Source organism: Thunnus maccoyii, chromosome 13 (assembly GCF_910596095.1).
Source record: "Thunnus maccoyii chromosome 13, fThuMac1.1, whole genome shotgun sequence".
Lineage (NCBI taxonomy): Eukaryota > Metazoa > Chordata > Actinopteri > Scombriformes > Scombridae > Thunnus > Thunnus maccoyii.
Genome location: NC_056545.1, coordinates 24,910,785 through 24,928,791, shown reverse-complemented (window position 1 = coordinate 24,928,791; position 18,007 = coordinate 24,910,785). Strand labels below are relative to the sequence as shown.

Here is an 18,007-nt window from a genome sequence, read left to right as displayed (position 1 = left end):
TGGAGAGATTCTGAAATGTGGCCTTCATACAAGCTAAACACTTGTAGTATAGTTATGCTTGGACTTGTTGCAACATTTATACACTTAAATGAAGCATAAAATAACATCTTAAACACACTGTTAATAAAGATATTGATAGATTGTGACATTCTATCTCAAACAATTTCTCAGCCATTTTGGTAGTTTGTACTCTTATATTACTTTGTTTTTTATTTTTTGAAATTTATTGAACATTTTCTGGTACAGGATATAAATCCTCCACACCAGACTCAACAAACAAAACAGTACTACTATATACTTGTTTAAAATAATAATTTCACAAATAATCATAAATCAGCTTTATAATGATACAAAATACCCTATGTTGACCAGAATTTATCCAATATATTTATATTATATAAGAGTCATAGAAGGAGCCTGCAATACATCCTCTGGAAGCTCATTTCATGCTTTTACAGTATGAAGTGTGAAGACGTTTTTTTTCTCTTTTAAGAGAAACATTAGTGGGAATAATTTTAAGGAGTTTCCTCTTTCCTTTCCTCAGGTGGATGACAGGCTCGCCTGTGATATCATATATTCTGTGAACAAGCTTATAGACCTCAATCATGTCTCCACTATGTCTCCTGTATGGTAAAATTGGTAAATGTAGTTTTCTTGACTCTCCTCATATGACTTCTCTTTCAGACCTGGATGTAGCTCTTCTCTGAACCTTCTTAGTTTTTTAAATTAAAGAAGAGATCAAAGATTTATATAATGATAAAAAAAAAACTATTAAATGGAGTTATTTATATGGTGAAGAAATGTAGGCCTACACCTAATTGATTATACTACAATTGAAACCAGATAGGATCAGTATGCAACGTCGCCCCGCCCACACTGACGTGTCACGTGACTGACCGTCGCCCAGGTTGTGTCGAAAGCATCCTGGTGTTAGCAGTTAGCTAGCAGCTGACAAAAACAATAAGTGAGCTGTAAATATCTTTAACATGGACGAATCATGAACTTGGCTTTAGTGGAGACAAAGAAGATCAGGAACTACCCAAACTGGCCTTTTACCAACATGGTCTGATAGCTGATAGACGAAGAGGCCATTTAACACCGCTAACTAAAACAGCGTTAACGACAGCTAACGTTCAAAGTTTGACGGGCAACAGGAGCAAATGCGTTAGCTAGCTGCTAGTTTGCCAGTTTACTACAAACCACAACAGCTGGATAGGTAACATGTCTAGTTATCGTAGCAATTTTGTTAACTAACTAGCGGTGTACGCACTGAGTAATAACGCGTCGTGTCTGTAAAATTAGCGAAAACGTTATAACTGAGTAACGTCAGGTAACGTTAGTTAGTGAATGACTGCTAGTAATGCTAACGTTAGCCACTTAAACTTCAGGGTAACACATATGTGACAGTTACTCAAAATCAGTGTTGAATGTCTTTGTCATAGTCAGTTGTGAAATAAAGCGAATGATTGCTTAACGCAGTGAGCAGCTACTATCTGATAACAACACGTCTGTGGTTTTTTTTTAGATTGATTTCGGCCAATCACATGAGATAAATAATGCGAAACACCAGGATGTCAAGCGAATCGGGATTAATGTCTGGGCAGCAGTATTGTGCAGGAAACACATCTGTCCGGTCATTTCGATAATCCCTGTATTCTCAGTAATGCAGCTACTGTAGGTTGTTGTTTTTTAATAGCTGAGAGTTTAGTGTAACATCTTGTAAACACCAAAACATTTGGCAACCCAGTTCATCTTCGACAGTCTCTACAGGGTACAGTCTACTTTTCTGTAAGTTATGCCTGGGGACGCATCTGATAGTGGTGATGACTCCGATGCAAAAACAAACGAAACAGCCTGTACCGTCAAGCATCAAATCACCAATGGTAAGTCGAGCTGTGTAAACAGAGAATACAACCCCTGTAAATTGTAGTTAAATTCCATCATTAAATAAACACAACCTTCGTGAAACGTATACTTTTTAAATGTTGAACCTTTGTCAGGGATGTATTGATTGATTTGAACTCTGGTCATTTTTGAGGCTGGAGTTTGATGTGATGTTTGTATTATATTGTAATATGTTTATCATTTTTCAACTGTGTGCTTCTTCATATACAGTGGGTGGACAACATATTAGAAACACCATCAATACGATGCGGTACAATACAACAAACCCCAAAATGTCCCATAAAATCAAGTCAATACACAAAGTATTTGCTTCACATGATACATGATTCTATTTGTGTTTTTCATTGCTCAGTATATGTAGATCATGGACTGCATGGCCTTCAGCATAAGCTCAAGTAATTAGTCTGACAAGAGCTTACTGCAGCCATGTGCCGAGCTTTCAGAGCATCTGTGTGTCAAACCTGAGGAGCTTGTGAACAGGAGATGCAGGAGATGGGTGCACCGCCTTCAGAAAGGGATGTTGACTTAGTTTGTGGTGCTTCAGCCTGAATACAAATTTGATCGAGACTTATAGTGTTACTCTACTCAGAAAATCCACTCTGAATCGTATAAAGCAGATAACGGCTGCTGCATCTTCTCTCAGTAGGTTGAACATTTAAAGTAAGTCGCAGGTCTGGCCGTGTGTGGTGTTATAGAATATTTTTCATCAGCTGTCACAGGAGTAATGTATTACTGTGCTTACAGTGAGCTCATCAGTTGGGATGTAGATATTGATTGAAGTGCAACAACCATCAACGTTTTAATCTATAGCGTGTATATAGAGACTCTATTCTAGTAATAGTGTTGTAATACCTGCAAAATAGCGATAGTCTTCAAAAAATATATATATTTATATAACATATGAGTTTTTCACTTTTAGCTCATGGGTCATTCCCTGTCAAATCAGACAGAATCCAGGAAAGTGGTTGCAGCACAGTTTCAGATTTTGTTCAGAGTTTGTCTATATAATATTTGGATCCCAAAACTAAGGCCTGTAAAATATTTTTGTTCAATTCCTGTTTTTTTTAAAATTTTTACACTCTCAAAAATGCCTTTTCTGGGAAGCCATGTTTGGGAATTAATGTCTTGAAAAGTGTTGTTCCTAGCTTCACCAAACTTTGTAGGATGGAAGACAAACATGTTCTCAGTATGACTGAACCATTGTACTGCATGCGTATTCATTTTCTATAAAGCCCAGGATTTGGAAAAAAGTGCAAAATTCCCTAATGAGAGTGATATTGAGGGTATTATAAACCCATTTTTTTGCACCCATATGGTATCAATTATTTTTTCTTCAAAATACAATATTTTATTAATTTTGTGTCATTTTGAGGTCTCTACCACTAATGGACATGAAGATATTATGAATAAACCAAGGCGTGGTAGCATTTTTTGGTCATTTTCATAGGATCAAAATGTTATGTGGGGTAGCTAGTAGGAACATAAAAATGGAAATGTGGAAATAGCTTAATGTATGGTCATTTAGTGTACAGAGTGCCAGTGTCTCTTCCATGTTCCCTTCATAGATACATGTGCATAGTTATGAAGGCATTGCTTTAACTCTAGGGGGAAAAAATTTCCATCATGAAGAAGCAGGGTGTTCCCTTATTATCTGTACCTATGTGAGTCCCAGCCTCTGAAATATTGATTGGAGTTAAGAAATACATGTTTTCTATAGGTCATTAATACAAGCTATATTCTTTACTATCAGGGCATATAGTTTTATAACATGCACACTGTAAAACTACATGTATAAACACATCCAACCTTTGAAACCTGTGAAAACACATTAAGATACTCCCACTGGAGCCTGAGAGAGCCAATTAGGATACCACTTATTCCTCCTTATACCAGAGGTTTTATCAAAATATTTCACTTATTTTCAAAATCTAAGACCTTACTGGTGACACATTCCCATCTCAAATGCCCTCTATTCCAATGAACATACTGAAAACATGTTTATCCTTTATTTCTTACAATTCCTATGACACAGGAATTCAATAATGGAGATACTGAGGTGAAAAAATGTAATCCTGAAATGGATGTTTTTCTGCCAGAGGTAAAATATCTCTCAAATCTGTGTCTATTTTTGTATGAAGGAAAAACAGAAGGACATTGGCACTTTGTACCCTTAATAACCATACACAAGCAATTTCCATCTACATTTTAATGTTCCTACTAGCTGCCTTACATACCATTTTGGTCCTATGAAAATGACCAATATGCTACCATGCCATGTTTTATTCATAATATCTTCATGTACTTTGCTGGTAGAGACCTCAAATATTGGCACAAAATTAATAAAAGATTGTATTTGCAGAAAAAATAATGATTGATATCATATTGGTGCAAAAATGTGTGTTTGTAGTACCTTCAATATCACTCTCATTCAGGAATTTTGCACTTTTTTCCAAATCTACGGCCTTATAAAAATAACATGGCATGCAATGCAGGCTTTTAATGGTTTTGGCAAACAGAACATGTTTTTCTTCTATCCTACAAAGTTTGGTGAATCTAGGAACAATACCTGTCAAGATATTAATGCCTAAACGTGGCTTACCAGAGAAGGTGTTTTTGAGGCTATAAAAATGAAATAATATCAAGGGCTGAAAAAAATATGAAAACATAGGATTTGAACAGAAATATTTTACAGGCCTTGGTTTTAGGACCCATTCATGATATAGACAAGGTTTAAACAAAATTTGAGACGGTGCTGCAACAACTTTATCTGATTTGAAACAGAATGACCCGCATTGATAATCTCTAATATTATGATGATTTTGTCAAGTCTCTTGTGTAGACTGCTGATAGTCAATCTCAGTTCATGTGTGAGGCTAAACTGACTTGTTCACAATTAAAACTTGGTATCTCTTAAAAGTTAGACATATGTTTCTAATTACTTTAAGAGATGTTAATGCATTTTTTAAATGTTTGCAGTGTACTGAAAAAAATGAGCATATTTACTGTATGTTTTGAAGACGTTTTCTTCATTCTGCCACTAGCTAACCTCACAGGACACACTGAGAGGGTCGGCATGGAGAACTTTGAGCTGCTCAAAGTCTTGGGCACTGGAGGTAAGTGTCAAGTGAAGCGTGAAATATATGAAATACAATTATAAGTGTTGTCAAACCTTAAGAAAAACTTGAGTGAAATGTCAGTATGGAAAATACTCAAAGCAGACAGGATGTGTTTTTCTTGCCATGGTTAAATATCTTTGGGGTAGAGTGTTTGTAATTGATATTCATAGCCGGTATAGAGAAAGCATCCCTGAGGACTTCAGCGCTGTGACAAAACATGTCTTTACATTCATATCCTGGTTTGGGAGTTGCAAATCATCAAGACAGCATGTCTAATATGCGGATGTTTAGAGGGTAGACCAGATGCTGTAGATGTCTTTGTTATTAGACCTCTGCCGTACTAAATACCTATGGGAGATATGAGAAGCGGCTTCTATCAACAGAACAACACCTGATTAAATTTAGTGTTCAGGAATGCTTTTGCATATATTTAGCTGAGTTAAATCGTTTCTGCACCTGTTCACCTTGTGCTCGTGTTTTGCAGCAGCTCCACAACTAATTAAGGCACAATCTGATGATGTTTCTTTGTTTGCTGGTACTTGTGGGGCTCTCTTTCAAGAAGTTATTGAATGACTGGAAGAAATATTTGTTTGTCTTTGTCTAGCTTATGGAAAAGTGTTTTTGGTCAGGAAGAACAGCGGCCACGATGCAGGCCAGCTTTATGCAATGAAGGTGAGTCTGTAATATTGAACTACATGTGATCACAAAACTGTTTCTTGGCTCAAAAAATGAATCACTGGGCTTTGCTTTAAATCTAAGACAAGAAACCTTTTGAAATGTTTTATGTTGATGATGAATTGATTTTGTTTGTATTCAAAAGTATATGTAATACTTAATTTCTTGGGCACATTTTGTTACTTTGAAATAAACACATGAAGAGATGTCAATCTAAAAATGATAGGCAACAAAGTGAAGTTTGCTATAACTTAATACAGTATTTTTCTTCACCTGGTCTGTAGGACTAAATCCATTTAGGATGTGTAGGTTTTCCTGGTGTTGACTTAATATACTGATGGAAAACCCCAATCAGTTAAAATATAAGTAAGTTTATTTTATATACTACTCTAGGTGCTAAAGAAAGCAGCTATCGTTCAGAAGGCAAAGACAACGGAACATACTCGCACGGAGAGGCAGGTGCTGGAGCACATCCGCCAGTCTCCCTTCCTGGTCACACTCCATTATGCCTTTCAGACGCAGAGCAAGCTGCATCTCATCCTGGGTGAGTGCTGGGACACAAAGGTCTAACCAAATATGTAGAACTCATGTCTCTGCAGTCTTGAAGTTCTGAATAGATGTTCTCTTTATGTTTCTGTGTATTACTGTTTGTGTGTCTGTTGGCCTTTTGTGCATAATGTGTGTTTGCGTAATTTTTGTATATGTCTATTCAAGCTCCCTGTGTATTTGTCTGTGTGTGTGAGTGCAGACTATGTGAGCGGCGGGGAGATGTTCACTCATTTGTACCAGCGGGATCACTTTCCAGAGGAAGCGGTGCGGATTTATATTGGGGAAATAATCCTTGCTCTGGAGCACCTGCACAAGGTGGGCGTTTCTCCTTCCAGTACTATAACTTCAATCTTCATTTATTGATTTTTGGGCACTAGAAAGCAGAAGAAAGACAAGGTGAGCTTAAAGAGCTTAGAGTGCAGTGATATCACCTTATAGAATTGTTATGTCTGACGTGTTGGAAAGCAGTTTCCTACTTACACAGTTTTGACGGAGCAACATTATCATCCTATTGGAATCATGTTTCTCTCCACCTGACTAATGTTAGTCCCATATTTAGTTCCTTTTAGCTCTGGTTTAGTCACCACCACCTCTTTAGTATAGGAGTAAACTGTAATGCTAAACTTTCTTTACCAGATAGTTGTTAAATTTGACATCAGTTTGATGCTGGGCAGGAAGTCAACTCTGTGCTATTGTTTTACTACCTGAAATACTCTTTAGCTCACTAAAGTTACCTAGTGGTTACCTAAGAATGTTTCAAAACTACTGTAGCTGTAAATTTAGCTCTAACCTCAGGTGAACAACTGTGCCATTAAATGATCCTTATGTCTTCTTCTAGCATATGCAAAAAGCACTGTATGCAGGGAAGATAGAGTGTGTGCATTTTCAAGGATGTTTTAGAACTTTATGGATACACTCCTGGGGTTCTTATGAATCAGCTTAGTCTATAACTAAGTAAAGACACTTGCTGGGCAAACTAGATTCACAGTAAAGCATTTAAATAATTAATATAGGCTGAAAACATAATGTCAACTGTTAGGAATTGTTCCTTTGCATAGCATCAAGTAAAACCATGTAAATAACAGCACCTTTGGTGAGCTGTGTTCTCATTTCCTGAGGTAATGTTGCAATTAAGGGTTGCACTTCTGTTTGTGTAGCTGGTCAGGCAGTTTACTTTGACAAGTTTAGGAGTTAGACCTTTAGAAGATTAAAAGCACTGAATGGGCTTGGAAAATGCTGTGATTACTGAAAACAATCGGTAGATAATGGGTCATTTTTTGTTTTCTTATGAAGATTTTTACCATATACTGTGCACAATGAAAGCCATCTCTGTTCACAAATCACAGCACGTACCATACAATTAACTGGTACGTATTTTTGTTTTGTTCAGCTTGGGATTGTGTACCGAGACATCAAATTGGAAAATATTCTTCTAGACAATGAAGGACATGTGGTATTGACTGATTTTGGGCTCAGCAAAGAGTTTCTGGTCGAAGAGGTACGTAAACACGAAGTGGGCAATGATACATGGAACGTTCGTCATTTGTTATCGCAATCTTAACAATGATTTGTTCCTATTATAATTGTTTTTACGGTCATACTTAATCTTCACTTTCTTCTTATTACAGAAGGAAAGGACCTACTCTTTCTGTGGCACTATTGAGTACATGGCACCTGAAATCATCCGGGGGAAGGCGGGACATGGCAAGGTAAAGATATGACAGTAAGGCAGCGAGCACTGGTTTCCAGTGTTCAGATAATTTTGGTAATGCTAAAGATTTTAAATGATCTCAATGAGCACCTGTGAAGTAAGGTTCAAATTATATATTTTTTACATTCAGTTTGATGATAGGCTACCTCATCTGCGTGTAATTTGTCCATTTTTCTTTATGTAATGTATTTTTAACCCGTCTCCTCCCTCAGTCGGTAGATTGGTGGAGCCTCGGGATCCTGATGTTTGAGCTGCTGACGGGAGCATCTCCTTTTACTTTGGAGGGAGAGAGGAACTCCCAGAGCGAGGTGTCAAAGTGAGTGCTGCTGACTTCTTAAAATATGTATCCAAATCTCAATCATCTTTATTCTCAACTCATAAAAATGATCTCAGCCATTGTGTTGAAGGTACCATTTACTTAACTTTTTTAACTTAACTAATTTGAGTTGTCTTAGTATGTTATGAGGGTGCTATGTTGATAAAATAGGACTTATTATCATCTTTTCCACCCTCCTCAGACGTATTTTGCGCTGTGATCCACCATTCCCCTCTATGATTGGACACACTGCTCAGGACCTGCTCAGGAAGTTGTTGGTGAAAGATCCCCACAAGAGGCTGGGCTCTGGACCACGGGGGGCTGAAGACATCAAAGCACATTCCTTCTTCAAGGTTCCTCTTTCTTCAGCTGCTACTTACTCAAGTGCCTCTCTTCTTCCATCTTTTTACTGATTCATAAACTCTCCCCATCTGCTTTTTGTTTGCCCGACAGGGACTAAACTGGGATGACCTAGCCCAGAAGAAGGTGCAGAGTCCATTCAAGCCAGAGTTGAAGAGTGAACTTGACGTGGGGAACTTTGCTGAGGAGTTCACGGGGATGGATCCAGTCTACTCTCCGGCAAGCACGCCCCCAAGCACAGACCGCCTGTTCCAGGTCAGTCCTTGCTGTCTCAACCTGGACACTAACAAAAGCTGGATTTCCAATATATAAAATATCCATAACTATCATCTGAAAAGATTGTCATTCTGAAATGCGAGCCTGATAATAAAGATAATAGAAAAGCGTGTCTTAATTCCTTTTTTATTAATAGAGTTGTGTGTTTGGATGTATGTTTTTTGATAATGATGTTGTGTTTTTTAAGTAGTCCGCTCCCTCTGTCATTCACAGCAGTCTACTCAGCGTCTACTACCTCGTCATAAACCCAACATCTCTTCTCTGTTTTTTTAGGGCTACTCGTTTATTGCTCCCTCCATCCTGTTCAATAAGAACGCGGTCATGGGAGACTTTGTAGAGTCCCAGATTCGTGCTGATCGACCAGGCTCGGCCTCTGTCCAACGCAGTGCAATGTTAGAGGTATGGATATTCACTTATAAACCCATTTTTGGTTAAGGTGTTAAGTGATTTAGGAATAAAGATATGTTTTAAGGGCAGTCTTGCAATGTTTTTGCAAGGTTACCTCACTAACATAAAGTGTCTCGACTTTATTTGAAGTTTTTCTGCAATCTAGACAGATGTGAAATAGCAGCTAAAAAAGGCTCAGCATAGTGTTTGTTAATCAGGGCAGAAAGGAAGGAAGAGACAAAGAGAAACTAGTTTTATTTAGCCTAGTTTATTAAACCTGCAATGCGGAACTTTCACATATAAATATCTACTGTTACATTCAAGCCCTTGCCAAATGTTTTCACATCATGCTGATTGAGATTTATCTGCTGATTGAGTTGTGTCAGATAAATCTGTCTGTATTTCACAGTATATGGAGTTTTTAAATCTCAGGTAGGGCACAACATTCCTGAACTGCCCATTTAGCCATTAATCGTGTGGGTCTTCTAGACTTTCCAAACGTTGTAGGACCTAATGGATCAAATTCTGACAGTGAAACGAGTCATTTCACGGGGCTTGTGTGGCGCTCAAAACAATTTATCCACCGTTTTACAACTGCAACAGCAGATTATGGCCAGTGGTGTACTGGCATACTGGGACAAATCCCGGTAAGCAGGTGGGCTTCGAAAAAATATGTTTTTGGGCCTGTGTACCGTCAAAACATATCAGTTTTTACCGGCCCTCTCTGTACGCCTGTCATTGGGGGTGCGCATGAGAGCGTGCTGCATGCCTATGTCAAGCAATCACAGCCGAGCACCCCCCTTTACTCTCACTGCCAGAAGGGGGAGAAAAAAGTCCTGCACTCCAGCTTTAACTACAGTTGGCCTACCTTATTTCAAGAATTTTATCACAAAATAGGTGTTTTAAATCAGCTCTTTATTGTAATCCTACTGCACATGTCCAAACCAGTGGTTTTAAACTGTATAGATCTACTAGACAGGCTTGTCCTACATCTCCAGTCATATTCACAGTAACACTTGAAACATTTGCCTGTGCTGTTAGAGATAATCAGAACATAAATGGTATCTTTTTGGTTATGATTTCAAAGCCAATCTTTATGCAGATGACATTTTGCTAACACTGTCTAACCTAGGTGACTCAGTTCCTCATCTCTCCTCTCTGTAATCTAGACGGATGTAAAGTAGCATCTAAAAAAGGCTCAGCATAGTGTTTGTTAATCAGGATAGACAGGAAGGAGGGGAGGAAGAGAAAGTAGTTTAGTTTGTTAACCAAAGTTGGCCTATCTTATTTCACAGGATGTTTTGTCATATCATATCAAGGCTTATGCAATATGGAAGAAATATCACAATAATCACGAGGCTTTGTTCTGATATCAATGTGCAATATTATAGTAAATGTTTAGGAATGGAAAATCTCAGGTCATGAGACTGCCTGTTGGAAAGGGAAGTCAAATTGGAGCTACATATCATTTTCATTTGGCCTTCTCAAATGTTACGTAATACATAAATTTGACGTAGTAATTGTTTGCATTGCTATTGTAACAACAAAAATGTGTATCACAGCTCATTATATTATGTAAAAAACAACAACAGCGTGGTTATGATAAACATTGATATGTTGACCAGTCAGGTTTCATGTGATTGTAAAGGCAAATTTTATCACTATATAAATCCAAAAATATTTGTTTGTTTATAACAAACCCTTGTTCGGTACATAAATGCTCATTCATCAATGCGCACCGAAGCCAGATCTTTGTGCTGGGAGCCATGTTTTATTGCACAAGAAAATAACTAATAAACACATCTCTCAGGCTTAAAGTCACACGCTTTCCCTTCTTTATTTAGGAATCCCAGTTTTTCCAGCACTATGAGCTGTGTCTCCACGGGCCACCTTTAGGTGAGGGTAGTTTCTCTGTGTGCAGGAAATGCAGACACAAGCAAAGTGGCCATGAGTTTGCAGTCAAGATCGTCAGCCGCAGGTGAGTCTTAGTACATTGCTCTTACATAACTTTGTGTTCGTGTGTTTACTGTATCACTGCACCATCTGATTGTATAAGTGACAGCATGTTTGTTTCTTGTATACCTTTCCATTCTCCTTCTGAGATGCAGAGTATTAACCCTAGAAAGAATTTTGTGACAAAACAGATTAAATTGGCTCCAAACCAGTGCTAGACAGGGTTGTCCTGTGCCATTAGAAGTAATCAAAGTATGAATTAAAAATTAACATTAAAGATTTTACAGTGTCTGATCACTTAGCTTCTACCTGCACTGTATGGGGAACACAAGGGTTGAAATATTTAGAGATGAATGGTCCTAAGCTCTGGAAAAAAGTAAAAGACCTCAAGAGATGGATGAATTTGCCTTTATCATTATGGTGGAGAGCAGACGTGATAAAAATGAATGTACTCCCCAGACTGTCTTTTCTCATTTCCACCATTCCTCTAAAGTTTCCACAGCTATGATTCAAGGAAATTAACAAATTGTCTGGAAACTGGTTTTTAACAAGGTTTGGCAGCAGGAAAGTATTACCAAATTGTGCCAATTTCTTTCTAATGGCAATATTATTGATTTTACTAGATAAATGCAGTATGCAGTATTTTAATGATGCCAACTTTTTTCAGTATATCCAGCTGAAAATGTTACTAAAAGGTTACATTGTTAATGGCATAACATTTAGCCATAAAGACACAGTGAGTAGTGATGGCAAAGGAACTGTTTTCAAACCTTGTCAAATTCTGTTGAACACTTTTGATAATTGTTGCACTAATAATAAAAAAGGAAAAGACTAAAACTAAATAAACCTAGGAGTATCTCTCACTATAGACCTGCGGGAAAACATATTGCAGCTTTTATTATTTGTCAGACTATGTTAAGCATAAAGTTATTCAGTCAAAGGTTTTATTCAGGTCAGATATATATATAATCCCCCACAAATGAATGAATTGTGTTTTAAATGGGTCAGAGTGGCAGGACAGGTACATTAATACATCTACTGTGGCACTGCCCCGCAGAGAAAACATTCTGCGCTGAGGTGGTAAGCTTTTTAAGTCATATGTTTTGTATAAATATCCCATTATGCCATAAATTATGTCTCTCAGTAAAGAGGACCACACTCATTCATTGGAAATGGAGAAAACCAAATTGTTTTCATCTGAAGAACTGGCTTAAAGATGATTTTGATATTTGACATCAATGGAACAAGCAGCTACAGATCCTCCGGGGCTGTATAATGGACATCTGACATTTTTCATAATTTTTTCAGTTGTTTTTATAGATGTTTTTCTTTGGTTCCTTGTCTGCTGTTTGAAACAATATGTACCATGATGATTTCTTTCCTCTTGTGTGTGTGGGCGTGCTGAGGATTTGTTCTCGTGTAGAGGGTGCTACTCTGTACTCTATGCTGCTGGGAGGGTTGCAGGCTGGAGGAACTGTGAATCTGTCCCATTTGCGGCAGGATTGGGCCAGTGCCTTGAGTACCACCCACCCCTCACCCACTGACTGTGTTTTATTTTGTGTATCTCTCTCGTATGTGTGTATGTCTCAAGTATTGAACAGTGAAGTAAAACTGTTTTCTTTTGATTTTATTAGAATGGAGGCAAACACCCAGAGGGAGATTGCTGCTTTGAGGCAATGTGAGGCTCACCCAAACATCGTGAAGCTGCATGACGTCTATACTGATCAGGTACAATGGAAAAATCCAGGAAACTTATGTATAATGACATGTACAATTCCTTAATTAATTTAATATACTGTATGCACATTTGAGGATAGAAACTTTGCAATACTGGATATAAAGCTATCTAGCTATCTCTAAAAATGTCATCACAACCCCTTCTTTTTGCACATCTCCTTCTCTCTCAGTACCACACATATTTAGTGATGGAGCTTCTGCAAGGTGGGGAGCTGCTAGAGAGGATCAAGAAGAAGAAACTCTTTGGAGAGGCGGAAGCCAGTCAGCTGTTACAGAGCCTGGTCTCAGCTGTCAGCTTCATGCACGAGGCTGGAGTCGTGCACAGAGACCTCAAACCAGAGGTGGGCTATGATTTGATGACTCAATTGATTTCCGTAAACATACAGAATCTCCCACTTAATTCAAAACAGTTCCACTGTATCACATCAGATTGAAATTAAAAATCCATTTTTAATAATTCAAAACGAAACTCGTGCCAGTGAAGTTAGAAATGAAGCCAAGGTGAGTAGAATTACTGATGAGAGAGAACGAGAGTGGGAACAAGAACAGAGTGAAGTTTTAATTATCTCAGTGTTTTTCCTCTGTGAACTGCATGTGTCGTGCGCCTCCAGGATATCTCACATAAACTGGCAGATCTTTAACCAACCAGTTTGATGTGTGTAAATGTTTGTGTGGTTATTTTGGGACATCATTTTCACATGATTAAATAAAAGTAAACACCGTGGACAGTCGTGCATACTGTCTGCGCTGCAGCACGGCACTTTTCAAAATGAAGGCTGCAGATTTATCACACATGTATCTTGATTTCAGAAGGCTGTCGGGATTTAATTAACTGAAGGACATGACTTTCATACAGTATAAAGCAGCTGTGAATGACAGCAGTGAAGAATCACCCATTTTAGTTCTGCACAGTGTTTTACTGAGCTGCCTGCTGTAATTACATAAACCTTTATCTTTGATGCTGATCTAAATGCATTTCCTGGTTTATCAAAACATTATCTACATTATTCTACAATTCATGCACATTTCCTCTCTAAGCATTTAGTTTGCGCTTATTGTCAGAATCAGCAAATGTTGAATCATAGTGATGTGGAAACAGCTTTTGTCTCACTCAAATATCCACAACTAATTTTGACACCTCATTTGAATGATAACACTTCACCATTGGCCCCTATTCCCACCTTTGTGCTGCATGTGCTGCAAAATACCAAACACATACAATATATCAAGGTCAGGAACATACCAACTTGCAGTATTTAATAGTGATATTTAGTAGTCTTTGCTCTGTCAGGAAAAAATGAGGCCTGAGTGTAAAAAGTAAAGAAAAATAAGTGGATGATCATGTTTCTTGTCGGTTTATCTTACAGAACGTGCTGTTTGCAGACGAGGGAGAGAGCTCTGTGCTTAAAGTGATAGATTTTGGATTCGCCCGCCTGTGCCCCGCAGGCAGCGCCCCCCTGCAGACTCCTTGCTTCACGCTGCAGTACGCTGCACCTGAACTTTTTGAGAGCGCAGGATACGACAAGGCCTGTGACCTCTGGAGTCTTGGGGTCATCCTGGTAATTTCACTCAAAACTGTTGATTTTATCACATCAGACAGGCTAACTGAAGTGCTCATTACTATCTGTGTGTGTTTTTTATCAGTACACCATGCTGTCAGGCCAGGTGCCATTTCAGAGCGAGCAGCAGGGGATGACCTCATCGTATGCTGCCGACATCATGCAGAAGATAAAAGAGGGAGATTTCTCATTGGATGGGGAGGCCTGGAAGGGTGTGTCAGAGGATGCAAAAGAGCTTGTGAAAGGTATGAGATGTGGTTTGCTTTTACTGACGCATGTTCTGATTCTGTTTCTGTCTGCACTGTTGGCAAATAGCATGGTGGATGGCTTACAGTGTTCCCACTGTTTTCTAGCCGTGAGAGGAATGTCAATGCAAGTCAGCTTGTTAGCCCGCGTCATTATCTTGTTCTCTTGTCTGTGTCTCTTTCTCTGTTTTAACCCTTTGCTCTATGATTTAAGGTCTACTGACAGTGGATCCAGAGATGCGTCTCAAACTCTCTGATCTGAAAGAGAACAGCTGGCTGCAAGGCGGAGCATCCATGTCCACCACTCCTTTGTGCACTCCAGATGTGCTGGAGTCCAGTGGGCCCACTGTCCGCACCTATGTCAACGCCACCTACAAGGTAACAGCATTGTGTACTAATGTCTCAGAGTTTTTGAAACAATATGTTAAGTGCGTGTACTTAATGTGTCTCATCTCACTGTCATTTTCTTCTCTCACCAGGCTTTCAACCGCGGTAAGAGAGAGGGCTTCTTTCTGAAAAGTGTCGACAACGCTCCCCTTGCAAAACGACGAAAGCTCAAGATGACAAGCACAGGTGTAGAGACCCGATGGAGCTCATCCTCTTCTTCCTCTTCTTCTTCCACTTCCTCCTCCGCCTCTGCAACACCATCCAAAGCACAGCCAAAGCAAACTGTGACCCCAAAGCAGAGCTAGCCTAAATGGCAGTGGGGAGGAAAGTAGAAAAAATGAAGTGGTATGTGCTCATACTGGCAACAAGATGTCCTCCGGTGGTGATACTGTCACCCAGTTCCAAAAAACATACTGACAAACCAAAAGACTGGTTTAGGTTAGTGTTTAGGTTTTCAGCACAAAATTGAATTCCACTTTTTACTAACATGGTAAAGCAACTTCATTCATCATATCATCGTGCATTATTTTCCCCAAACCACACATGTATTTTGGATGTAAGATGAGATGGTAGAGGTCTAGTTCGGCATCTCTAAGATGTACAGAAATTGGTTGCCTTGAGAAAAATGAATACATATTCAGTATTCGCTCACTATAATGTGGTGACATCACACACTAAAAGTTAAAAATGAGACATTTACCTGTTTTCACTGTGGGTAAGAAACAGTGCCTGGTTATATAGGGATAAAGGGAAAAAGGAGCCATAAATGAGCAGAAGCCATATATACAGCAAAGCAGTGAATATATCAATTGAGCCGGTGTGAATACACACTTAATTTGCACATAGCAAACGAGTAGTCCTTCCAGTAATTTGCAGATTTAATACTTTGATTGTATCTAGTTATTTTTAACTTTGCCACACATAATGATTTGGCCACTGCTTTACAAGTGCTTTGCCACATGTAGGCACTCTGCTCTGTAAAGATAGCGAAACGTCTTTTTTTTTTTTTTTTTAACTTTTCTAAATTGTTTAGGTTGGTCAAAAATAATCTAGCTGTTTGCACTATTTGCAGAGAATGTAAATGATCAAATGGTTGAAAAGGAAAGAATATTTCTGGACTGAGCGCTGAGGGAAATGCTTGTGATATGTAGAACCTTGGAGATGGCAAAGGATGATTATTGCTGTAGTCGAAATCTTCTCTATTGAATACAGTTTTAACTGTGTGATGATCTTCAGTCCAAAGGACACTGACAAAGCAGTGGCACCTCTAATACACTACCAACTCTACAGATCCCACTGAACACAACACGGAGCTCATGTCTTGATACACTGCTCCGATAATGTGTTTTGATAAACAATCAGTTTGATTTGAAGTGGTCGCAGTACTAACTAAGTGTCCAACAGTAGCAGCACCTGTAACAAGAGATGAAGACACAGAAGTAGTCATGATACACAGAGCGATTTTCTTGTCATATTTGCTGTAAATTACTCGCATTATTGTGCCTGTCTGAGGATTTCTAGCATGCTAATCTGTTGTGATGATGAATTATAAGAACATTTTCTATATTTTGGTATTTCGGGCTCATTAAGAAAGTGTCACTCAGAATGTTTGCACGTAGATTGGAGCAAAAATTGATTTAACTGATTTTTGAGTGCACATTGTCTTGGGCTGGTGATTTTTAAAAGGGTATTGCAGTTTTCTATTAGCCTATCAGACCAGCGCCAAATGCAGCTATTACAAATAAAAACAGATTTGATACAGTGAAGTATTGTTGCCTGTCGATTACGCTTTGATTTTAAGATTTAAGTTTGTTGTCACCTGGGCTGCATAAGTCACCCAAATATGTCTTTTTACAGATGTGGTTCAAAATATTTTATTGCTTTGAAATGAAAATGATGTTATACAATGATACACTTAATCATGACTTTAAAAATGGTTCTTTGGAGACCATCCTGCGAGAGCTGTTGTGTATATACTCATCCTTGATTTAGAGCAAAAAATGATGTCTGTAATGATTTAATGGTATGGTATAGTCTCCTGATGTAATTATGTTTTTATTGGATTTTTTTTTTTTTTTTTACAAGTTGCACAGTTGATCAATTAAACACATTTCAGCTTTAAAGGTGCTTTCACTGATATTTATTACATGTAATTGATTTTAATGCTGTGGTAATGGGATTCATGTGAAATTGGCTCTTGTTGTGTACCAGCACCGTGTGTGTGTGCGTGGCTGTGTGAGAGCATGAGTGGCGCTGGGAGATTGGTTGTACTGATATTTCTGTACCAGATGAAGCATTATTGCAAGTTACTGTATTATTTTCTTGTTGTTGTTTGCTGCCTTTGTCTTTTTAAAAGGTAACAGGTTGTTTGTGTTTGAAAATTGAACATTTTTACTTAAGAAACTGTGCTTTTATTGGTGTTGATATTCTTTTGTTGTAGTAAATGATATTTTTCTTCTCTCTCTCTCTTTTTTTTTTTTGAGCATTACTATTTTACTGAGATGCACTGTCACTGATGTCATAACTGGGAGTTTTATCTTTTGCACCAAGATTTTTTGTTTGGTGCAAAATAAACTACTTTTAAATAGATGGTGTGTGTGTTGTCTTGAGTGCTGATACTGTTTTGTAAGTGATTGTGATAAGAGTGCTCATTAGTTTGAGGACTGTCAGCACCAATTACACTGAGATGCATTAATATTGATGGTTTTTTTTATTGTGAACGATTGGTACTAATAGAGCTTTTTAACAGCAGACATTTTGACATGTTAAAGCAGGAAAAGCACAGGTGCAATTAATGACATTAACGATGGCTGAATCCCATTTATTTATCC

At 38.2% G+C, this 18,007-nt stretch overlaps 1 protein-coding gene across 2 annotated transcripts; it reads left to right on the top strand.

Annotated features, from left to right (window-relative positions):
• Window positions 1-876: 876 nt before the first annotated feature.
• rps6ka4 (ribosomal protein S6 kinase, polypeptide 4) lies at window positions 877-17,765 on the top strand. Of its 2 annotated transcripts, XM_042430322.1 has the most exons (19): window positions 877-1,216; window positions 1,762-1,883; window positions 4,947-5,018; window positions 5,626-5,693; window positions 6,090-6,240; window positions 6,445-6,560; window positions 7,636-7,743; window positions 7,874-7,954; window positions 8,169-8,272; window positions 8,475-8,625; window positions 8,726-8,887; window positions 9,182-9,307; window positions 11,140-11,273; window positions 12,883-12,976; window positions 13,156-13,326; window positions 14,353-14,544; window positions 14,630-14,789; window positions 15,004-15,167; window positions 15,269-17,765. In XM_042430322.1, exons 2-19 carry the CDS (start codon window positions 1,796-1,798, stop codon window positions 15,479-15,481), a joined length of 2,355 nt encoding a protein of 784 aa, XP_042286256.1. In that variant the 5' UTR covers window positions 877-1,216; window positions 1,762-1,795; the 3' UTR covers window positions 15,482-17,765. The 2 variants fall into 2 exon arrangements, with proteins under 2 accessions (XP_042286256.1, XP_042286255.1); XM_042430321.1 differs by having other exon boundaries at window positions 877-1,883.
• Window positions 17,766-18,007: the final 242 nt, after the last annotated feature.